This window comes from Rhinatrema bivittatum, chromosome 5, assembly GCF_901001135.1.
Source record: "Rhinatrema bivittatum chromosome 5, aRhiBiv1.1, whole genome shotgun sequence".
Lineage (NCBI taxonomy): Eukaryota > Metazoa > Chordata > Amphibia > Gymnophiona > Rhinatrematidae > Rhinatrema > Rhinatrema bivittatum.
In genome coordinates, this window is record NC_042619.1 from 99,359,264 (window position 1) to 99,384,093 (window position 24,830).

At 43.6% G+C, this 24,830-nt stretch overlaps 1 protein-coding gene across 3 annotated transcripts in view; it reads left to right on the forward strand.

Annotated features, from left to right (window-relative positions):
• Positions 1–24,830, forward strand: part of B3GLCT (beta 3-glucosyltransferase) — a 196,331-nt gene that overhangs the window by 52,760 nt on the left and 118,741 nt on the right. For 2 of the 3 annotated variants that reach the window (XM_029602651.1, XM_029602652.1), the window contains exons 6-7: positions 13,548–13,659; positions 21,587–21,723. The exons of the other annotated variant lie outside the window; for it this stretch is intronic. In XM_029602651.1, the coding sequence (XP_029458511.1) occupies positions 13,548–13,659; positions 21,587–21,723 (249 nt within the window). The remainder of the gene's footprint in view (positions 1–13,547; positions 13,660–21,586; positions 21,724–24,830) is intronic. 3 annotated transcript variants of the gene reach the window in all.

The following is a 24,830-nucleotide window of genomic DNA, read 5'->3' on the forward strand; positions in this document are numbered from 1 at the left end:
GCTATCGATTTTGTATAGCCTGCGCGCGCCGAGCCGCGCTGCCTCCCCCCGTTCCCTCCAAGGCCGCTCCGAAATCGGAGCGGCCTCGGAGGGAACTTTCCTTTGCCCTCCCCTCACCTTACCCTCCCTTCCCCTACCTAACCCACCCACCCGGCCCTGTCTACACCCCCCCCCTTACCTTTGTCGGGGGATTTACGCCTCCCGGAGGGAGACGTAAATCCCCGCGCGCCAGCGGGCCTGCTGCGCGCCGGGCCGCGACCTGGGGGCAGGTACGGAGGGCGCGGCCACGCCCCCGGGCCGTGGCCACGCCCCGTACCCGCCCCCAAAACGCTGCCGACACGCCCCCGCAACGCCGCGCGCTCCGGCCCCGCCCCCCGACACGCCCCCCTCCGAGAACCCCGGGACGTACGCGAGTCCCGGGGCTCTGCGCGCGCCGGGAGGCCTATGTAAAATAGGCTTCCCGGCGCGCAGGGCCCTGCTCGCGTAAATCCGCCCGGTTTTGGGCGGATTTACGCGAGCAGGGCTCTGAAAATCCGCCCCTGTGTGTGTAAGCGTGAAAAGATAGACAGCATGTGTGTAAATGTGTAATTAAGAGCCTATATAAGTGAGAGAGAAAAAACATGTGTATATGTGAGTACTGAGAGCATGTGTGTATAGGTGTGTCATTGAGAGCCAGTGTGAGAGAGAGTGCTGGTATGTGACTGAGAGAGGAGAAAGTTCCAAGCAAACCACCCCACCTCCTGCTAATTCAGAACAATCTCAGGACACCTGATATCAAACGTTCCCAGGTATGCAGAGCAAAAAAATGTTTGTATCCTTATTATTTTTCATTACTGGGTCTTTGTGTCTGCTATTTTGAAATATGTTGTTGGTATCTGGAAATGTTTTATATGAGTTTTTAATTATTGGATATTCCACTCATCAGCTGTTTCGAAATATGTTCTTTTTGTTAGTACAGTTTTACTGCTGATGATTTTATATTTCTTGATTTGTTTTATAAGGATGGGTGATGTTTCTTTTTTCCTTTGTTACACTGCATACAGAGACTCTGGCTTGTTGCAGTTTCCAATTCAGTTTTTTCTGCATGCTTCTTGTTATGCGTTTTGGTCTCTTTATTCTATGTTAGGTGAGGGACAGCACGTGATTCAGGTGAGGTTTTCTGCTGGCGTGTAGTTTCTGTGTAGGACTCTATAGCAGCCTGACTTGGTCCGTTTTCCTAATAGGAGATGTATTGGTGTCTTAAGGCCTGGTGTAATATTTTCAGAGATTTATTGTACTTTAAAAGTGTGATCTTACATAAAATGCACACATTTACTTGTATTTAGTTTTAAACATATTGTATGGCTCTCATGGAATTACATTTTAAAATATGTGCCGTTTATGGCTCTCTCAGCCAAAAAGGTTCCTGACCCCTGCCCTAGATTCATCAAAATGCTATACATTTTGCATGAATAACGCCTGCAATAAGGAAAAGGGGACCTCTTTATATGGCTCTCATATAAGTCAACTATTTATATCACTATAGGAGAGTTATGTAGTAATTTGAGGTGAGGTTTTGATGGTGGTCTAGGGTTTGGGGGCCAATTTTGTATTCACAGTGAGACGTACGAACAGCACAGTACACATCAGTGAAGATTTGATGTGATTCGGAATGAGAAAAGGTACACAAAGATGAGATTTCTACAATGTTCTCTCGCCTTAGCTTAATAGTGATAGCACTTTCTCTCTCTCTCTCCACTCTGCTGCACGAAACAGAATTTGCGAAAAATCAGGTCATAATGCTAGGAATAAAGGTGTAGTTATTGCCCGCGATAGCATGTATAATGCCTGCATTGTGCTATCGCACACAGCGTTACCACATCTCATTTTCATTTACTCCACCCAAAATCTGCCCACCTAAATAAATTTTGCAAATTTGCATATGCAGCACGTGCTGCGATAAATAACGCATGCGTTATAGTGTTAGTGCAGGCGTTAGGGCCCTAACACGTTTTGTTGAATAGCCCTGTTTGTTCGCTGGAGTCTGTTCAAGTTGTGCAAGGAGAGAGATGAGTTGGTGGCCCATGATAGTCCCTGCTGCCAGGCCATGTAAGGAGGAAGAGAGCAGCAATCTGTGCTGCTGGAAGACAGAATCAGGTTGCAGCCTGAAAAGCTGGGGAGACATGAAGAGGGTTGGGAAATCAACAAAACAAAAAACAATTCCCACAAAACAAACTCCTCCATGTTTTTGCATGCACCTTGTTTTTGGGAGGGAGAGGGGAACAGAAAGTGAAAATAATCAACAATAAAATAGAAGCCTTGATTGAAGATTTGATTTCTCAAATATATTCATATCTGGCGTGAAACAAAACCATCGGTAAAGTTTTATGTTGGAACCTCTCTATGGTCTCCAGTGTAAGTTTTGCTGGAGTATTTATGAGTTTGGTCCCAACACCCAGGCTCTTGGAGAGAAATCTCCCCCTCTCCCCTCCCTACAGAGAATCCCGGAGAAGTTGGGGGTCTGTTGAGAACATGGGACTCTGAAAGCTTAAGGCCTGGTGAATTGGTGTGCCCTTGAACTCCTGTAGAGAAACCCAGCCCAGGAGTCTGTATGTCTGTGCATATGTGTGTCTGTGTATATATCTATATCTATATAAAAACATCCTCCAGGATGCAAATGCCATTTTCTTCTAGAATTAAAGATATGCTTCCTCTTCCAGGGGCCCATCTGCTCAGTGTAATTTTGAAACCCTGTATTTGTTTTTGTGTTGTGTGTCTGTGTATGTGTGTACTTAAATGTATATGTTATGAGAGATTGAGATGTCATAGTATCCAGCAGTCTCTGTTACAAATGTAATCAACTCCCTCCCTTTAAACTAGGAAATCCAGTCTTGGAACAGAATATATTTTGCAATTACCACTTTATCAGTAGCTCTGATAAATCTGAATGCCCATAGTCTTTAGGATTTTTATGCAGACTGCTGGCAAAACGTTTTAATGATGGTGAGTGCTAGGTGCTGATCAGTTGATGTGGAATGAGTATTTGCAAGATGTGCATTGATATTCCTTTTGAAACTTGTTTGCATTTGAGCATAACACAGGTGACATTGAGGATCGATCCTACAGAGCTTTCCACACTTATCTTATACTGAGTTCAATAGCTAGACTGAGGTAGCAGAGGCACAAATGACTCTGCATATGCATCCAGTTGCCAGCAGTGAAATACTCCCTGGTTTCTGATTCATTGTTCAAGCATTATGCTGGTACCGCATTAGGATGTTGTTATATTGCCCCAGAGGAAATGGGATATTTAGAGGGTTGTAATAATGGGTCAACAACACCAGTTTATGAAACATCTGAAGAAGGTTCCTGTGAAGTCCCGAGAGCTCATGTATGGGTTTTTTTGTTGTTGTTGGTCCAATAAGATATATTGTAACCTTTTACACAAATCAGACATTAAGACTGTTAATGCATTGTGTGAAAGTGTAAAAACTAAATTTAGAGTTTTTTTTTAATTGCAGAAATTCATGCTGAATGCTAATGAAGGACTTATTTTAAGAGAATCCTCATGACTAAAAGAATAAAAATCGTTGGATAACTGTCCTCGTGACAAGTCATGTTAGTCTGGTGTCATAACTTTATTATTTCCTCTGCATGGGCTAAGGGTTGTGGATTGTCTGCTTGTGATGATGAAGCAGCTGTTGGAAACTACAACAGGCAATAAATCTTGATTTCAGTCACACCTAAATACACACTAGGTGGATATATTAGCATGGTGGCTGCTGCACTGCCTACAGGATTTTTTATTTTACAATATAATAAGCTGTGGCAGTGCTCCCAGACTAGGGTTGCATATTTGGCACACTTGCTTAATTCTCTTGCTTCTGATGAGAAAAGCTAAATGGAAAATAAACCCAGATAGAATACAATCCATGCTGCTGATAAATAATTCTTAGATAATAATAGCAGTGTGCCTTTGTGGATGTGTTTACATAAATAAAAGAAAACGAGTTTCCCTTTTCACACCTCAGCAGTGTCTAAAAGGTGTGATATCCATTCTGTTTCCTTATTCTTAACAGCTTTTCTAGTTTCCACTTCTAATTGGTTTCTTGAGCTTTAACTAATAGCAGTTCACTTGTGTACGAAAAATAAGCCTGATAGAAGAGACAGCACTTCTATCAGTAAATGTTCTTGAATTCTAGTTTTAAGGAGTCTGAAAGTGTAACCCATGTACGATTTTTGACAAATGCTAACGCTGTATAACATAAGATGTTGAAATTAGTATAGCGGAAAATACTGAACCCTTTTGTGTAGTGATTTTTAAAGATGATGGATTAGCCAAGCTATAATGGCACAGAACAGGAACTACAAAATAAAAATTGTGCTTGGGATGTAATTTTAGGACAGTTTGATGGAGAAGGACCTCTTAAACACTTTGCCATGATTTCATCCACTTTTGGTAGCCATCTTTACTGTTGAGTAAATGTTAGTTATGTCAGTGGTATGGAGATAGCATTCGGTTTTGTTTTAAAGCTCAGAGTAGCAAGCCTGCACCTTTGCACAGCCCTTTCCTAGAACAGAGCAAGCCACAATTGTACATGTTCTTGTCAAAAAGATGCAGCCACAAACAGAAGTGCTTCAGATAGCATCTGGTGGTGCCAGAAAAAATGAATCAAAACAAAAAATTCTATCCCATTCCAGGGAAGCACTGTAAAAGTCAAATTAAATGGTTAAGTCAGAGGTCAAGTAGGGCCTTCGTTTTCGGTTTTTATTTTATTTTTGCTGGGAATTTTAATGTTAAATAAGTGGAAAAATGATTTTGTTATAACACACACAGGAGAAAAATCAGTGGGAAAAGTAATTTTTTCAATGATTTTTTTTTGGCATAACATTAAAATTGCAAGGAAATTCAACTAAAAACTAAAACGAAGGTCCCTGAGTGTAAGGTATTTCAAAGGCAGACTAACTGAACCTAACAGTTATTCTTTGCTATCTTTTATAATAAGAATGTGGATGATTCCCCAAATTCACCCATTAAAATGCTCTGGCATGGAGTGCCCCAGGGTCGTACAGGGACCTGTGCTGTTTCAACATATTCATAAATGATCTGGAAAAGGGAGCAACAAGTGAGGTGATCAGATTTTCAGATGACACAAATTATTCAAAGTTGATAAAACCTCAGCGGATTGCAAGGAACCGCGGAAGGACTTTGTGAAATTAGGAAGCCAGGCATTTAAATGACAGATGAAATTTAATGTGGATGAGTACAAAGTGATGCATACAGGGAAAATAATCCCAACTACAGGTACACAAGGCTGGGTTCCTTATTAGGAATCACCTCCCAGGTAAAGGACATATTGAAATTCTCAGCTCAGTGTGCGGCGGTGGTCAAAAGAGAACATAAGAAAAGCCAAGCTGGATCAGAATAAGGTCCATTGAGCCTAGCATCCTGTCTTTGAGAGTGGCCAGTCTGTGGCACAAGTACCTGGCAGATCCCATATAAAAGATCTGTTACTGGTTACATGCTCAGGGATAGTATTAGCTTTCTTTAGGCTACCTGGCTAATAATGTTTTACGGACTTTTCCTCCAGGAACTTGTCCAAACCTCTTTTAAACCCAGCTGTGCTAGTCACCTTGAGCATGTTCTTTGGCAGCAGATTCTACAGCTTGATTGTGCATTGAGTGAAAAAATACTTTCTACAATTTGTTTTAAATCTACAGGTTATTAGTTTCATGGAGTGTCCTCTTGTTTTCCTATTTAAAAATGTGAATAACTGTCCTTTGTTTACCCATTCCATGACACTCATGATTTTATAAATTTCTATCGTGCCCCCTCTCAGCCTTCACTTTTTCAAGCTGAAGAGCCATAACCTGCTTAGCCTTTCATCATAGGAGAGTCATTCCATTCCCTTTATCATTTTTGTCGCTATCCTCTACACCATTTCTAGTTTCGCTGTGTCTTTTGGAGAAAGGGTGACCAAAATTGCACATAATACTCAAGGTGTGGTAACATCATGGATCGATACAGGGCAGATAGAATATTAGGTATTATTTGGAAAGGAATAGAGCAGAGGTTCCCAAACCTGTCCTGGGGGACCCCCAGCCAGTTTGCATGTAAATTGATCACATGCACAGTCATTGTGGATAACCTGAAAACCCAACTGACTGGGGGTCCTCCAGGACAGTTTTGGGAACCACTGGAATAGAGAATAAAACAGAGATTATCATAATGCCTCTATATCCATCCATGGTTGCCATGCTTTTCTTTATAAAATAATTGCTTTCTGATCAGTTCAAGCTGTTCACTAAGAAACTGGACCGGATGGTATGCATCATAGGATACTGAAGGAACTAAAAAATGAAATTTCTGATCTATTAGTTAAAATTTGTAACCTATCATTAAAATCATCCATTGTACCTGAAGACTGATGGGTGGCCAATGTAACCCCAATATTTAAAAAAGGCTCCAGGGGCAATCCTGGTAACTATAGACCAGTGAGCCTGACTTCAGTGCCGGGAAAAATAGAGGAAACTATTCTCAAGATCAAAATCGTAGAGCATATAGAAAGACATGGTTTAATGGAACACAGTCAGCATGGATTTACCCAAGGGAAGTCTTGCCTAACACATCTGCTTCATTTTTTTGAAGGGGTTAATAAACATGTGGATAAAGGTGAACCGGTTGATGTAGTGTATTTGGATTTTCAAAAGGTGTTTGACAAAGTCCCTCATGAGAGGCTTCTAAGAAAACTAAAAAGTCATGGGATAGGAGGCGATGTCCTTTAGTGGATTACAAACTGACATGCCCTGGTTCAAAGAGCACCTCCGATTTCGTTCCCATGACAGACCCACCCGAACAAAACACCATGCGATGCTGCAGACTCCCTCGCCCAAGTTGACTAAACTTAAGTCCACTAGAGAACGTGCCCTTTCCATTTCTGGGCCCGCCCTTTGGAACAAGATGCCCCCCAGCCTGCGTCAGGAACTGTGTGCAAAAAAATTCAAACAGAACCTCAAGACCTGGCTCTTTAAGCAGGCCTACACCTGAGCCTCTTCTCGCCGCCTCCCTGTAAATTCCCCCCAGTAACTTTTCCCTTTCCGTATGTCTTCCTCTCTGCCAGTACTTTCTCCCCCCCAGGTCTCAGTGAATTTCCCGAACTTGTTTTTCCCCAGTATTTACCCTCCTCCAGGCGTTTGCCACTCTTTCACATTTGCCCAGTTTATTTGGGCCTTCCCACTTGTCTGTAATATAGACCCCCTTGTCTGTAATATATACACCTTCCACATAGTTAACTTTTTTCTGTTCCATTTTATTCCTTATCACGTTCCTACATTTTGTTACCTGTTCAATGTAAAGCCTTTTGCTGTATTAAGTTACCTGTAAACCGAGGTGATGTTCCCAACGAAACTCGGTATATAAAAATGCTTAAATAAATAAATAAATTATCTAATTTGCGGATGATACAAAATTATTCAGAGTAGTTAAATCACAAGCGGATTGTGATACATTACAGGAGGATCTTGCAAGACTGGAAGATTGGGCATCCAAATGGCAGATGAAATTTAATGTGGACAAGTGCAAGGTGTTGCATACAGGGAAAAATAACCCTTGCTGTAGTTACACGATGTTAGGTTCCATATTAGGAGCTACCCACCCAGGAAAAAGATCTAGGCATCACAGTGGATAATACTTTGAAATTGTCAGCTCAGTGTGCTGCAGCAGTCAAAAAATCAAACAGAATGTTAGGAATTATTAGGAAGGGAATGGTTAATAAAACGGAAAATGTCATAATACCTCTGTATCGCTCCATGGTGAGACCGCACCTTGAATTCTGTGTATAATTCTGGTCGCTGCATCTCAACAAAGATATAGTTGCGATGGAGAAGGTACAGAGAAGGGCAACCAGAATGATAAAGGAGATGGAACAGCTCCCCTATGAGGAAAGGCTGAATAGGTTAGGGCTGTTCAGCTTGGAGAAGAGACGGCTGAGGGGGGGATATGATAGAGGTCTTTAAGATCATGAGAGGTCTTGAACGAGTAGATGTGAATTGGTTATTTACACTTTCGAAAAATAGGACTAGGGGGCATTCCACGAAGTTAGCAAGTAGCACATTTTAAGACTAATCGGAGAAAATTCTTTTTCACTCAATGCACAATAAAGCTCTGGAATTTTTTGCCAGAGGATGTGGTTAGTGCATTTAGTGTAGCTAGGTTCAAAAAAGGTTTGGATAAGTTCTTGGAGGAGAAGTCCATTAACTGCTATTAGTCAAGTTTATTTAGGCAATAGCAACTGCTATTAATTGCATCAGTAGCATGGGATCTTCTTAGTGTTTGGGTAATTGCCAGGTTCTTGTGGCCTGGTTTGGCCTCTGTTGGAAACAGGATGCTGGGCTTGATGGACCTTTGGTCTGACCTAGCATGGCAATTTCTTATGTTCTTAACTAACTTTCAAACCTATTCACAGTACTGGATTTTCGTGTGCTGAGTGGACGTGTGAAGATTGATCCTAGTATTTTATAAACTGTGCAGCTCACGCTGCACAGTTTATAAAATACCTGGCTAGTTCTGAAGTGAAGGTTTGTGTGAATATTTGCAATGCAGTGAAAGCGCTTATTTATTTATTTATTTATTTATTATTTATTTTAATATACTGATACTCAAGACAAGGTCTTATCGTACCGGTTTACAATAAACTAGGGGGAACCAGTTAACAAAGAAAGCAAAAAGTTACATTATAACAGGGAAAGTGGAACTAGGCTGTTAGAAGAGGATAGGTTAAACAATTTCTAACTGGAGAGAAGGGCATATAAGCAGGAGAAAGTGCTTACAAGGTAGGAATTATATACAAATTTACATTGTGTCTACGATTAGGCAAATTTTATCAAAGTGCAATAAGGCGAAAAACAGTTCCTTTGAGTTTCTCTACCTATTTTATAAACATCTGCGTATGCATTTTAGGTGTATTTAGATGATTTATATGCAGAGGCAAGCATTTTATAAAGTATGCACATATACCATTGTGAAAATATTTGCTTGCACATATACTTGCCAATACCTCTTCCAGTTCATCCAGATCAGGGTTTCCCAGACCTGTCTCAGGGACCCCACAGCCAGCTGGGTTTTCAGGATATCCACAATGAATATGCAGGAGATAAATTTGCATGACATGAAGACATGGTCTTCTGCCCCAAAATTGCAGACAACAGAGACGTCTGATTTTACTTGTACCAGTCAGTTAGCAGGTGTAAAATTGTATGACTAAGTTTGATAATTAATATGCATATATCTCTTATTAATTAGCAACCTCCGTGTGTACCTCTTGACCACACCCCTCAACCCATTGATGTGAGAACAAACTAGACAAAACCAGGCAAAATATAAAATTTCTGTAAAACAAAGTATTCCAAAATTACAATTCTCACATTACAACTTTAATAATTCCTCCCCCCCCTTTAACCAGCTAAACACAACACTTCCCAATAAAGTTCACCCATTCCACTCATACCTCAGACACCCACACTCTCCCACACCAACACTCTACCAATTCCCCACTGACTCAGGGTTAATAAGTTCTCCATTTTTTTCCATAATAAGTAATAATTTCTTTGTAGCAATAAAGACTTGTGACCCTGAAGATCTTGACATTTTAACATTTACATCATTGCAGAAGCCTGCATTTTGTAATTTCATGAGCGAAATGTAGACAAGACATCAGTATTCCAACAAGATAAAATGACTTTTATAGCAATGGTAAACGAAATACTCAACAATTTTATACTCCCTGCTGGAAGGTTCAATGATTTCTCAAACTAATGCAGATAAAACCATTTTGCTGGCCCAAGGAATTGTCTTGACCGCTCTTTTTTTGCACTGGTAAAATGCGTGTGTTGTGTTCCGCAGCCGCGGACGGCCGCGGCCCCCTACCTGACCCGAGACAGCGGGCCGCCGCAGCAGTAGCGGGGGAAGCTGCAGGAGTCTGGTCCTTGTCGTTCCTGTGCGTCGGCGCGGGCCTCCGAGGTAACCGCCGGGTTGGGAACCGTCCCTGCTCCTCCCTCGTGGCGTCAGGCAGCTTCTCTCCGCGGCCGAGAATCCAAGATGGCCGCTGCCATCTTAGGCACGAGGCCGCGCCTCTTCACAGGACTTAAAGGAACCTCGCCCTTTAATTGCCTGTACCTGTTTCCAATGAACCAGACCAGGGGAAGTGTATAAGGAGACTTCCTCTGTTCACTCCTTGACTTGGCAACTTCATCATTGTTCGAGTCTGCTTGCTTCGGTGAGTCTTCTTGTGCTTCAGATCCTTGCTTCCTGGTTCCTGTTTCGTCTCAGTGATTCCTTGGTACCTGACTTCGGACTGGCAAGCGGTGATTCCTGGTGTGTGACTTCGGACTGGCAAGCGGCGATCCCTCGGTGTGTGACCTCGGACTGGTAAGCGACGACCCTCTGGCACTTGACTTTAGACTTCTTCTGGACCATCGTTTCCAAGAGCCTACCTAAGTCCCAGCGGCCCGGACCCTACGGGCTCCTCCCGGGGGGACCGCGGGCTTCCAGTGGCGAAGACCCAGTTGGATTCTCCGACATAACGACTCTTCGTTCACCTCCACAGTCGCCTCAGTCTTCAGTGCCGAGGGTCAGCCGATCACCTCTTCTGCTCTGCCTCGCCACCCGACAGGGGAACCTAAGGACCCACCTCCTGGGGTATACCATCCTCCCGTCGGCCCAAGGGTTCACAAGCCTGATCATAACAGTGTGTGCAGAACCAAAAATATGCGCATACTCTTGATGTTTATAAAATAGAATATATGTGAATCCAGGCTATTTATAAGTGTATATGCTATTTTTTCATGCAGAACTCTTTTAAAAATTTACTCATAAGAGTACAAAGTACGTTAATGAGAAAAAGCATCCCTTGTTCAGGTATTAACCTTGTATTGCTGCATGGATGTATTGCATATTAGATTTTAACTGGTCATAATTTGCTTTGAGCTCTTTAACCTGTGAAGCTGCAACCAGTCTGTTGCAGGGATTGGGGGGGTGGGCATTGGAGTGGTGGCAGCACACCTGCACCTGTCACATTATAGTATTCAACAAGCTGCAGTAGACCACAGTAAAGATGTAACAATGAACGCAGCTTTATTAATAGTAAACGATACAGATAAAATCTAAGTACCTGACCCATAACAAGGATTAATCTAACAGAGAGTGTGCATGTGGCAGGCAGTCTGTCACCTCTGGACCATGAATCCGCCACTGACAAGCAAAGCCCCATCCTTCCGAGAGGCGCTCCTCATGGGCATTTCCAGTCAGCCTGCCACACACAAGCAAGTTAACTGCCCAAACAGACAGGGACATCCAGTCTGCTGCCTTACCAGGGCCGACTTTGATGGCAGACAGTCCCAACAGAATAGATGAGAGCGTAATTTTGGTCATTCAACGCACTGCCTCTGATCGAAAACTCCCCTCCCAGCTTGGGTAATCCAGCCTCCTCCAACAGCTATGATGAAAAAAGAAGAAATGCAATTAACATCCCAAGAAAAGCAAGTTACTAGACATTGGGTACTAACTAACAGAGGCACCATCACCTCGGTGATGTCATTGACCACGCAATGCCCCCACTTGCCACCGGGACCCTCGTTGGGTTCCAGGTTATCTGCGGCATCTGTGCGCCTGACCCGGAGCCACTCCTTAATTAGAAAAGTGTGTAAGTAATAAATGGTGATGAAGAAACAGAAGTCTGCTAATGGATTTGGGAAATGCACTAGCATGGGTTGAACTCAAATCACTGTCATATTTTAATTTCTAAGTGTCAGCGCAAAATGAGCAAAGGATGATATCTGACCACACATATGTGAATCATGGATTGGATACGACAGCAGTGTTTGTTTTCAAAACCCTGAAAAGTTGTAAAATAAAAGAAAATGGAGGCGGGATGAGGAGAAATGTTGTGTGTCTTCCAGCTGGGACACTTGTTAAGATCCGTCGGTTTAGATCTGGAAGAGGAGTAGGAAAGAAGAGAGGGAGACCAACAAATGACCAGTTTTCATATCTAGGAAAAGGCTGTGTCTGATAATGAGTGAAGAAAATAATGTCCCTTTCTCTTTGCGGCAATATATTCAATCATTTCAATTTCAACTGGTTTTTTTTTAATTCCTTGGTAGATTTGAAAATTCTTTTTACTATCTTGTGTCTTTGGAGGTTTATTCTTTTGAACTTCTAGCTTGTTTTGGCATTGTAGCATCTCTCTTCACTTTTTTATATTGAAACACACAGAAAAGCAGAAACCCAAAATATGACAGCAAATGAAGACCATATGGCCCATCCCCATCTGCTCAACTATAGCCCCTTCCTTTCCCTTGGAAATCCTCTGTTCTTGTTCCATGTTTTCTTCAACTCTAATAGGTAGATTTTAAAAGGGCTGCATCCGTGCGTATCTCATAAAATACTCTTCACACACGTCTGCACCTTGAGAGAGAGAGAGACTCTCTTTATGAGGCTCAGTCTGATACTCTATGGACCATTGTAAGGAGGCACTTTGATTCACGGTGAGTTTTTGGGAGATGGGTTAGGATGGCGGGGGCGGGGGGGGGGGAGTGTTGTTACATACACATTCAGAGGTAAAATTGACATCGGTAAAAAGGTTGGAATGGAAAGAGCAGAGAAAAGCTACTCTGCTCCCTAATCCAACCCCTCCCCTCCTGTAATTCCTCCAGACCTGTCAGACAATGGACGTTTTGCTGTAGGTATGATTATTGAACCTGAAGTAGTTGTGAGGTAGGATAAATGTTATTCTTTTAATGTTCTTTGGTGTAATGATTCAGGGCCTGATTCATCAAGGTCTTTTCCCCATAGCCACAGAATGGGAGAAAAGCTTTACTGGACTAGCATCTCGGGGTAACTGTCTTAAAAAGCAAAACAAAACAAAAAAACCCTCTTTCATTCTTGTCAGAAATGTATACATCAATAAATAGGTTATCGGCAACTTATTTATTGACCTTTAATACTACATATCTAGGGGCAGGACCTTTAATAACTACATATCTAGGGGCTGGATTCATCATTCTTTGCAGAATGATGAATTCCGTGAAAAAGGGGACGGGCCTGCGAAAGGCCGCAGCTGTTCGCGCCGCGGCGGTGCGATTTTTGCCGGCTGCGGCGCGACCAGCTGCAACCTTTCGCACAAATAGCGCCACCATAAAAGGTGGTGCTATTCGCCGCGGCCGACTCCTCCCCCTCTCCGCCCTGATTCCTCCCCTCCCGGTCATTTACTTCCTATCGTGTGCGATAAGGCCCTAACGCACGCGATAAACCTTTAGAAAATGACCCCCTAAGTGGGCTAACACATTTCATTTATGATGGATGTGAAAATTCACAAAATATATGGGCAAAACTTCCCTAATTTTGTATTTTAATTTTTTATGGAAAAGGTTAAACAAAGAAGTAAATAGAGACCTGCCTCATATAAGATCATAGAATTAGTATTGAAAATAATTTTTTTCCTCAGTTGTTTTGAAATATATTTTTAGGGCTTAAAATAAGTGGTATTAAGTAACCAAAATTATTCTCTCTTCAGTTTCTCAGCTACCTATGGCAGAAACTCATCGTGGATTTTTTTCTGTGAAGAAGAGACAAATATCAGAATTCCAAAATTACTAGAAACACTTACAAGATTTGACAAATCTAAGGTAAATAACATTTTTACAGCTATAATGAAGAGAAATGTGAATGTGGAACAGAACTAAATTCAGATTTTTATGTTCCACTTGACAGTAACTTTGTTCTCCTGCTGTATGCAGGATATGTAGACCAGAGTCCAACTATAAATCAAGCTAATTTCCTTTGAATTTTCCAATTAAATAGTTCAATTCTGGGTTGCCATATGTCTAAAAAACCTGTCCCAATGGACGGCAAATTTGTTTAGCTTATTTATTATTTACTTTGTTATGTTTGGGGGAAATTTTGTATATGACTTTCTGATATGGATGTTTTACAGCTGTCTGAAATATAAAAACTAGTGGTTCATCAAATGGTGAGAAAGTTGAGTACCTTCAATTTACTTTTTCATGTGGTTGCTGAGTTAGTCTACTTATATATGTAGAATAAAGGTCAACAAACAATTGTGAGTGCTACCTTTTCATTGGGCTAATTAAGGGGTCGATTTTAAGACCCACATGCGCACGTCCATGTGCTTGCGGTTTTCGGCGTGCGCAGATGGATGTGCCGATTTTATAACATGCGTGTGCCAGCGCACGCATGTTATAAAATCCGATGGCCGAGTGCACATGCGTGCCGGATTTTAAAACCCACGTGCGCATGTGCGAGCGGCCCATGATTCACGCATGCAGGGGAGAGGAATTTTACAAAGCAATGTGCGGCGGCGTGAGTAGGGCTTCCCCAGTTCCTTCCCAGTCTGCTCCAATTAAGGAGCAGACTGGGAGGGAACTTCCCTATACCCCTATCTAACCTTCCTACCTCTTACCCATTCCTCCCCGACACCTACCCCCTACCTAGCTATTAGTTTTTTTTCCCTTTATTACTTACTTCAACTTCCGAACTGAAGCAACATCTGCAAGCCGGCTGGCTGCTGGTGAGCCCTTCCCTGGGACGGCGGTTAATGGCACTGTCCTGGCTCGCCCCCCGCCCAGACCAAGTCCCCCTGGCCCACCCCTTTGGAGAGGACCAGCATTTCGGTGCATAACAGGGTTTGCGTGCGTGGTTGGGCCCTTCCAAAAATGTGTGTGGCGTGCGCAAGGCCCGGCCACGTGCGTAATCCCCCATTTTTACGCGTGTGGCCCTTTTAGTGTATTTACAACCTATCTTTTGAGTGCTTTGCTTCCTTTATTATGTCAAAGCAAAATGAACTCAGGCTGATACTTGCTTTTGCTGTAAAAGCAGGGACATTAACTTTGATACTGGTGAGCGGGCGCACGTGGCCACTTGTGCCAATGGACATGGCCATTTTATAACATGCGTGCATATATGTGCGTATGGTATAAAAATAGGCTGAATGCATGTACATGTGCGCCCAGTTTTATATGGACATGTAAGTGGGGGACTTTTTAAGGGCTGCATGCCGAAGCCATTACTAGTTTTCTCAATTCATTCCCAGTTCGCCCAGTTAATGGATAGGACCTCCAGTCCCCCTAGGTTAGCCTCCCTTTCCCTCTGTTAGCCCCCACCCTTAAAACCCGTTGATTAGCCTAGTTTTTTCTTGTATTATTACTTAATTGCCCATCCATAGCAGTAGTAAAGTTACGTGGTAGGGGACCCCGGTGCACGTGTGTGCATGTAAATACTTATACACACATTTGCATGTTAAAGTCGTGGAATGCCCATGGCCTACCCCGCCCCACCCCTTTTGGGGATTTCTCGCTTGTGCGTGCACCAGGAGCTATGCGCGAACATGGACAATTTTTCAGATCTGATTGGCGCACACCAGCCAGACATACTCGCCTATCTCTCGGTTTTGGCGCATGCTGGGCTTTTAAAATTCACCTATTAAAGAATATTTCAGTCTAGAGTTTACATGTAGGTTCAGATAGTTTTTGGGGGTCAATTTTCAAAATCCCTTGTGTGCGTCCATATGCGTGCGGTATCCCGGCACGCACACATGGATGCGATGATTTTATAACAGGCGCATGTCAGTGTGCGCCTGTTATGAAATATGATTCGCGTGCGCACAAGCACACCGGATTTTAATATCCGCGCGCACGTGTGCGGGTGGGTGTCGTCTCTCGCGCGCAAGGGGGAGTATTTTACAAACATTTGTGCGGCGTCGCAAGTAGGCCTTTCCCAGTCCGCTCCAATTAAGGAGCGGACTGGGAGGGAACTTCCCCATCCCACTACCTACCCTTCCTCCCTTTTCCCCTCTTCTTCCCGACCCTTAAACTAATCCTATCTACTCTAGAATTTTTTGTTTTAAAACTTACCTGCTTCCTGCCCAGACCCCGCCCCCGGCCCGCCCCTTTCATCAAGCTCGGCACTTTGCATATCAGGAGATACGCTTGTGGCTGGACCATTTTTTAAATGCGCTCAGATGCACACAGCTCAGGCACGCATGTATCTCCTGGATTTTAGGCGTGCCAGGCTTCGAAAATTTGGGCGATTGTGTTTTTGATGGTTTATGAACCCATAACAGCTAGTCACATGGATTTTTAAAAAATAATTATTATTGCATGAAAGCATGTTGACAAACATATTGAGGTTAATATTCAAAAGGGTTTGTGCATCTAAGTACAGGACTTAGCCAGAGAAGCCTGCTGGCTAAATAGGTATCCCCTCTGACCTGATAAGTTTTAGCTGGGTAAGTCATTATCCGGCAAAACTCCGTGGAATAAAATAAAGACGTTGCGAGGAAGTTCAGCGTAGCCAGGTAGCATTGAATATCTGCCAGTAGGGATCTGCAGGCCCAATGTGATTTCAGTTCTTTTTTTTTTTTTTGAGGGGGTGGTCGTTTTTCTGTTCGTTTAAATGTTTTTTTTTTTGTTCAATTCATTTCCCTAGCCACCCACCCCCATTGAAAACCTAAAAACCCCAAAACAAGAAAAAAAATTCAAAATGGATTTCCGCAAGGCCTTTCATCTACTTTCCACCTCTCACCTCCTTCAAAATGTGGCAGCTCTTCTAATTTCTCGTTTTTGTGATTATATTTTGCCTGTATTAGAGATATTTCATTGACTGCGAATAAGGATGTGCAGGCCCAATGTCATTTCAGTTAATTTTTTTTGTTTTTATTTTTGAGGGAGGGGTCATTTTTCTGTTGGTTTAATATTTTTTATGTTCAGGTCGTTTCCTGAGTCAAAAAAACCCATTAAAATTCCCAAAACACCCAAACAAAAAAGAAAAAAAAACCCAAATAAAAACAGACTTCCTCAAGGCCTACCATCCACCTTCAGCTCCTCAACAAAGACTCAGGACCCAGGCCGACCCCAATCAGTTACGATGATTGCGAACAGCTATCGGTATATAAGAAGTTACGATGTGCGAACGGCTATCGGTATATAAGAAACTCCAAATAAATAAAATAAATAAATAATAAATAAATCAGGGCTTGTCTGGGCCGCTCTGCACCCCCTCCCATTGATCAAAGCAACTTTGGGGCCTAGGCCTAACTGGCTAGGCTGAGCTACGCCTAGCCAGGTTTTCCTTTGGCCCCTCTGAACCTCCCTCCTGAAGAACCAACCAGTGCGAGGACCAGGGACTTCCCTGGCCTCCACTTACCCCTTCCATTGAGGGGGATCATCCAGAAAGGGACAAGAGTGATGCCAATGGCTCCTGCTCCTATGGAGTCCTCTAAAAATGGTGCCAACCAACCTGAGACAGGTACAGAAGTGATATTACTTTGGCACTATCTTCCAGGCGGCTAGCACCATTGTCTAAACTAGGATTCCATTGAGGCAGGAGCTATGGGTATTGCTCCTGCACTTTTCTGGATGATCACCCTCCTTCAATGGAAGGGGTAATTGGAGACTGGGGAGGTCTCCAGCACATGCCCTGGTCAGTTCTTTCTGGGGAGAGGTCAGAGTGGCCCTTTGCTGAGGGGTGTAAGGCATTGGAGAGGCCATTATTATTATTATTATAAAACCCAAAATTTGGGGGCATTTTCTAGAGAGGCCCATTTGGAACAAACTGAAAATTGCCTCATTTGTCACATTTTTAGCATTTGTTTCAAACGAATGCACATTCCTAGCTGCCAGTATCTTGGTGCTTTAAATTTAAGATATTTATCATGATTTTTAAAGCTCTGAAGGGTAAAGCTTCCTCATATTTATGGTCAGTTTTACTGTAATTCAGTACAGTCTTGGTAGAACACTGTGTTCATCTATTCAGCATTATCTGGTTGTGCCTGCTTTTAAATAGGTCATTTAAATGAATCAGCTATATATTCTTTTTCAGAACAGATTTAAAGCTTTTTACTTTTCACAAGCCTTTGATGCAGTTGAAATGCAAGCACCCTGCCACTTTAAGAATTTATGCTTTTATTTCAGATTTGTATTTTGTATGTTAATTTGCATGTTTTCTTTTTGTTTACTTGTCCTGTTGTTTTGACTTTTAAACAGGCACACGGGCGCACATGCACTCGCATTTGTCGGCTCACACCCATGGACGCGGCTGTTTTATAGTACACGCGCATATATGCGCACACATTATTAAAATAGGCTGAACTGCGCACAAGTACGCGCAATTTTAAGTGCGCGCGTGCATGTGTGCAGAAATCCCACTTCCACCGCCCCTTTAAAAATCCTTCCACTTTCGCGGTGGAAGTGGGATTTCTGCACACATGCACGTGCACCAAACCTGGGATATATACGCACACAAGTTGGGCTGATGGGTGCTGAGCGGTTTTCGTAAATCACCTATGCAAGTGCGTATATTCCGCCCCGCGCACAAGTCTGAAGTTTTTTTGGGCGGGGCATGGGCGTGTCAGGGGAATACCAAGAGATGTGCGCATAAATATACTCACAGGCCCGCGCTGGGGTCCCCCCGCACGTAACTTTACCACGTAGAAGTAATAAAATAAATCTAGGCTAGCCAGCGGGGTTTTCGGGGTCGGGGCTAACAGGGGGAAAGGGAGACTATCAAGCTAGTTTGTTGGGAAATCCTATCTCTTAACTGGCAAGCTGGGAACAAACTCAGAAAACTAGCCATGGCATCGGCGCCCGTTCCTTCAAAATTCCCCACTTATGCGGTAGAAGTGGCATTTGTCCACTCCCCGGATTGGCTGCTGCCACTTCTGAATCATCCTTTCCGTCAGAGTGGGACACAGATGAAACATTGTGTTTTCCTCAGAAGAACATTTTCCTCATTTACTTGTCCCCATCAGCATCAAAGCTTGATACCTTGCCCATGCTTAAAACCCCATTTGGCAATCCAGTCAAAACCAGGAAACAGAGATTGACTGGATTCCGAGCACATAGAATTCCAGTCTCCATATTAATAAATCTGCCTGTTGGGGAGATGCTACATTTTTATGTAAACCTTCATAATCCCAGACAGTTGAATTCTCTGAATTATAAGGGAATGCCATAGATTATGAGTGTTCAAAATCCCAGCAAAGGGGTCACTTCATCTCCTTCCTCACCAGGAATGCTCGAAGTGAGCTTTCCTCCCTCATACAGGAAAAGCAGTTGAACCTGTTCAGCTAAAGGAAAGAGGGTGGTGACTTATTCCTGGTGCTGAAGAAACCCAGAAGACACTGTTGCATCCTAGAGCTGAAGGAACTTTAATATGCTTGTTACATATGCCTGTCATGTAGAGAAGCACCACTAGGCGGCACCATTCAGAATTTCGCAGCTGGGCTAACAGGAAAGCAATGAGGTCCCTTCTGCTGGTGAAGGGTGTAGGGTCCTCCAGAATTGTAAGTGGCCATTTTGGAAGGGAGTGGGTTTTTGTCTAGTCCCTAAAGAGTTTTCTTGGTTCTCTGGGGTGGGGTGTCTTGATATTGAGCACATGGGGTGGTGGAGAGATTTCCCATGCTAATCAACCCTTTCACTTTGGGCCAGTGCCTCATAAAGGCACTTTAGGTCTTTATATACATTTTTAGCGCTTACATGCTAATCTCATAGGGGACCCATTTACGTGCTCTTAGGGACGATAACTTAAAAATAAGTGCACATGTGCCCACATATGCTGGAATTTCAAATTGTTTGTGCAAGTGCTTGCATATGATTTAAAATACACCTAATGTGCATATGTGTGCTCCTATTTTTAATCAGTTACGCAAGGACACATTCTTTGCATATCTTTCCTTAGGACTTGTCGACTTTTATACGCACAAGTGAGCAACTTTTAAAACATGCACGTGTGAAGGACATAACGAGTTTGACCACTTAGTCCACCAATTTGCCCAGTCCATCTCTAAGTCATCAAGACCTCTCTGGATCTTCGGCCTGCACTTGCCTCAGTTTACCTAGACTGTCACCCAGTCAGTTTTGGGCTAAAATGAGTTTTTTTCAGACTTACACCTGAACAAGAGCAGAAGTAAATATGCGCAGGTAACAGCACGATGTGCACTTTGGTCGCTGGTGTTAAAGTGGGATTTATGCGTGTAAATGTTGGCCTTGTTCTGGAGTGCCCTAATCTGCCCCAATCCGCCCCTTTTATCACATAAGAACATAAGAAAATGCCATACTGGGTCAGACCAAGGGTCCATCAAGCCCAGCATCCTGTTTCCAACAGTGGCCAATCCAGGTCATAAGAACCTGGCAAGTACCCAAAAACTAAGTCTATTCCATGTTACCATTGCTAATGGCAGTGGCTATTCTCTAAGTGAACTTAATAGCAGGTAATGGACTTCTCCTCCAAGAACTTATCCAATCCTTTTTTAAACACAGCTATACTAACTGCACTAACCACATTCTCTGGCAACAAATTCCAGAGTTTAATTGTGCGTTGAGTAAAAAAGAACTTTCTCCGATTAGTTTTAAATGTGCCCCATGCTAACTTCATGGAGTGCCCCCTAGTCTTTCTACTATCCGAAAGAGTAAATAACCGATTCACATCTACCTGTTCTAGACCTCTCATAATTTTAAACATCTCTATCATATCCCCCCTCAGCTGTCTCTTCTCCAAGCTGAAAAGTCCTAACCTCTTTAGTCTTTCCTCATAGGGGAGCTGTTCCATTTCCCTTATCATTTTGGTAGCCCTTCTCTGTACCTTCTCCATCGCAATTATATCTTTTTTGAGATGCGGCGACCAGAATTGTACACAGTATTCAAGGTGCGGTCTCACCATGGAGCGATACGTGCACACGCCCACATACGTATGTAATTTGCTGGTTTTAAAATACTTGCATATATGAGCCTTTTTATGCAAGCAACTCTTAAAATTTACCCTAAGACTTTATTTCATAAAACACCATTTTAGCATGTGAAAAGTGGCCTTAACATTCATATTAAGCTTTATTGCATAAGCCAGGTAACTTTGCATGCTGTGATACCATAACTATTTTGTTGATCCAGTGTAAGATAATACATCAGCTTTCAAGACCATATAGGGCTGCTTTTGAGATGTCATATCCGATGAAAGGGACCTATGTGATCTGGAAAACGCATATATTACAACATCTTTTTTTTTGTTAGCCCAATAAAAGGTATCACAATGTGGAAAATGTCCAGTTTTTTCCAGAACCAGTCAGGCTGCAAGAACTCTGAACAACACTAAAGGGAAGAAAGTATTTATTTTTTCTGGAACTTGAGGCTCTATTTACAAAATTTTTTCTTCCATCCTCTACTTTTAGGAAAGCTTTCAAATTAGAGCCTTCATAATTTTTTGTGGTAGTTTTCATTGTCTGTTGGCAGGAAATGATTCTGAATGTGCTAGCTTTGCATAGCACACACGCTATATTTTATTTTATAGTGCAAAGCTTTACTGCATGTGTAAATGTTTGCACTATACAAGCATTTACTGCTTGTCCTTTGTACAATTGAACTTGGTGAGTAGTAGAAATCTTAGTAAACGGTGCATAATTTTTCATTTAAATTGGTTTTATTCAGGTTGTTTCAGTTTATGCTTAGTCTTTTTACATTTATTGGATGTACAATCCACTGTGAAGTTTGGAATATAAATCTCATAAATAAATGTACTTAATGATATAATGTATTTTAATTTCAGGAATGGTTTTTAGGGAAAGCACTATACGATGAAGAGTCTACAATAATTCATCATTATGCTTTTGCTGAAAATCCAAAAATCTTTAAATATCCAGATTTTGCAGCTGGATGGGCACTTAGCATTCCACTTGTGAACAAGTAAGGTATTTCTAGAACTTTTTTTTCTTAATATTAGCATTCCTAAGTTTTGTATTTGGGCTTAGCATGCAGTTACTTTAGCATAGTTAATTACTGTGCTGTAATGACCTGCTTTATTAGTCACCTTTTAAAAAGGCAACATGATGCCAATTAATTTAGCTATTTCAAAATGTAATTTGGATATCTATGAGAAATCCTGTGTATAGCTGATGATCTAGAACCAACAGCACATGTTACTACAGATTCGCTATCGTAAGGATATTGAATCTGTAGTGATGATGTACATTATGATGTATTTGTCTTTAGACAGATGAAAGATTTAGAGCTTCTTAATGTAAAGAGGATTTCTAGAAGCAATGCTGATGCATGTTGTTTACCCATCTTTTGTAAGGTAATATATAAATGTACAGAGAGCCATTTAACTGGGTCATTATTTTGCCAAATATTTAATTATCTTCAATAATATTAAAGGAGCTGTACCATCAATGAAAAATTACAAAAACAAAAATCCATATGATTTATTTTAGGAGTCTCGGGAATACTCTTATTTCTTGTTTAATGAAAACTTAGCATTGAAAGAACAAGTGAGGAAGGGTGAGGGACTGACAGGAGCCATTACGTGTGGAGAAGTGGAAGGCGCAGAGCCACAAGGTAGGGAGGGAAAAGGCATAGGGAGATCACAGGGAAAGGAAAGGAGAATGGCAGAGAAGACATGTGAAGAAAATTAGAGAGGATGATACAGGCAGCATGAGAGGAGAGGGGAGCAGGGAGTGGAGAGGAACACAGGGGAAGGAGAAGACAGACAATGCCAAATGGGGCACAGAAGGGAGAAGAACTGAGGGGGTTTAGAGGAGGAAGGGGAGAGGGCCAGACAGGACACAAAGAAGGCAGAGAAATGGAAGCCTGAAAGAGATTAAGAAAAAGGAGGAAGAAAGAAACTAGTAAACAAATTTTGACTGGATAAGAGTGAGAAACAAAAGGAGGAGGTCTGGGGTGAATGAGAAGTAAGATGTGGGACAGTATTGAGAAGTAAAAATAATAGATGAGTTGCAAACAAATGATGGTTGGAAGAAAAGAGAAGGGAGGTGAGGAAACATGATATGGAAAGGATCAGTGTGTTGCGTAGGAGGTGGATCCTTGGGCTGAGGTGGGGTTGGCGCAACCCGTAGGCGAGGGCCTACAGGTCCCCACCGTCAGCAGGCGGAGTGGGCTGAAGCTGGAGGCCACTGGAGTTTCACCTATACCAGCCCACGTTCCCCTAGGGTTGAGCCTTCGGGTGCCGGGGCCGGCAGATCTTAGGCGGGCCTCGAGGTTGGGTATCAGTAGCAACTGGTTCAGCGCAGAGACAGCAGCCAGCAGGTGGCGTGATCCTATCCCGGACAGGATGCGGAATGGAAACTCAAGCACCAGGGAACAGGAGGATACTGAAGGTGCCTGAGCACAGGCAGGCCGGAGCCTTAATAGTCTGTGTCCAGAGGAAAGGGTACAGAGGCGTCTCTGTCAAACTTGAGTAGAAGCGGGCGGCACTTGGAAGGTGTAGCAAGCAATGTGGAACTCTGGACTCAAGAGAGTCTGAGGCGAAGTCGTACGTAGCAAAGTTCAAGGCACAGAGAAAACAAGAGTGGTCAGACATAGCAATGGTCAGGGCACAGAGAAGGCAAGCGTGGTCAGATGTAGCAATGGTCAGGGCACAGAGAAGGCAGGCATGGTCAGGCGTAGCAATGGTCAGGCTTAGAGAAGGCAGGCGTGGTCAGGCATAGCAATGGTCAGGCTTGGAGGAGGCAAGTCGACAAAGTCAGGCGAAGCAGTGGTCAGGCTTGGAGAAGGCAGGTAGCAGAAGTCAGTGTTACTGGGGAAAGTGGAACCAGGGTCGAGACCGCTTACCTTGAAGCCGGGACGCTCAGGAACGGACCCTCTGCGCTGTTGACGTGGTAACGGGATCAGTAGGATGTCCAGAGGACAGTCCTGGTCAGGACTGGCAGCAAACACCGCTCCAAGGCAAACAGATCCAGTAGGCAGGTAGCAGACAGAGTATTCCAGTAAGGCAGTCCAGGTCAGGGCAGGCAGCGAACAACGAACCAAGGCAAACAGATCCGGTAGGCAGGTAGCAGGCAGAGTAATCCGGTAAGGCAGTCCAGGTCAGGGCAGGCAGCGAACAACGAACCAAGGCAAACAGATCCGGTAGGCAGGTAGCAGGCAGAGTAATCCGGTAAGGCAGTCCAGGTCAGGGCAGGCAGCGAACAACGAACCAAGGCAAACAGATCCGGTAGGCAGGTAGCAGGCAGAGTAATCCGGTAAGGCAGTCCAGGTCAGGGCAGGCAGCGAACAACGAACCAAGGCAAACAGATCCGGTAGGCAGGTAGCAGGCAGAGTAATCCGGTAAGGCAGTCCAGGTCAGGGCAGGCAGCGAACAACGAACCAAGGCAAACAGATCCGGTAGGCAGGTAGCAGGCAGAGTAATCCGGTGGCAGTCCAGGTCAGGAGCAGAGCAACAGGCAGGAAGAGCAACAAAACACTCACTAAACGCACTGTGGCCGAAGCGAGGAGCTGGAAGGAAGCTTCCCTTAAATCCCCCTCACCTCCCGCGCAAATCGCAGCTGATCGGCGTCTGACGTCAGGGGGCGTGGCCTCGGCGCGATTTTGCGCGAGAGTTGTCTGCAGCGTCAGAGTTGCTTGCCGACGTCCTGGGGGAGCACCGAGCCCGTGAGCGAGGCAGGGACGCTGCTGGCGTCGCGGGCGCGGGGGCGGCAGAGGCGGAATCGCGCTGGCCGCGGGGAAGAAGCCTGCCGGTAGGTAAGCTGGTAACAGTCAGGCAAAGCAGTGGTCGAATCTAGGAAGTCAAACAAACACAAGACGAGACGAACAATGGAACAGGAACCGGGAACTTGGAGAATCAGGAACACGAACAAACTGGTACTGTAGCAACGAGCACTTGGAAACCAGGAACAGGAGACCAAGGAGACCTGTTGCAAAGGCGACGCTGAGGAGCGCGGCCTGAGTATTTATGTGCTGAAGGATCTAACGTCAGCATCTGGGTCCGCGCCAGGTTCTCGCCGCAGGCCCTTTAAATCATTCACTGATGTGCGTGCGCCTAGGGAGGTGTGCGG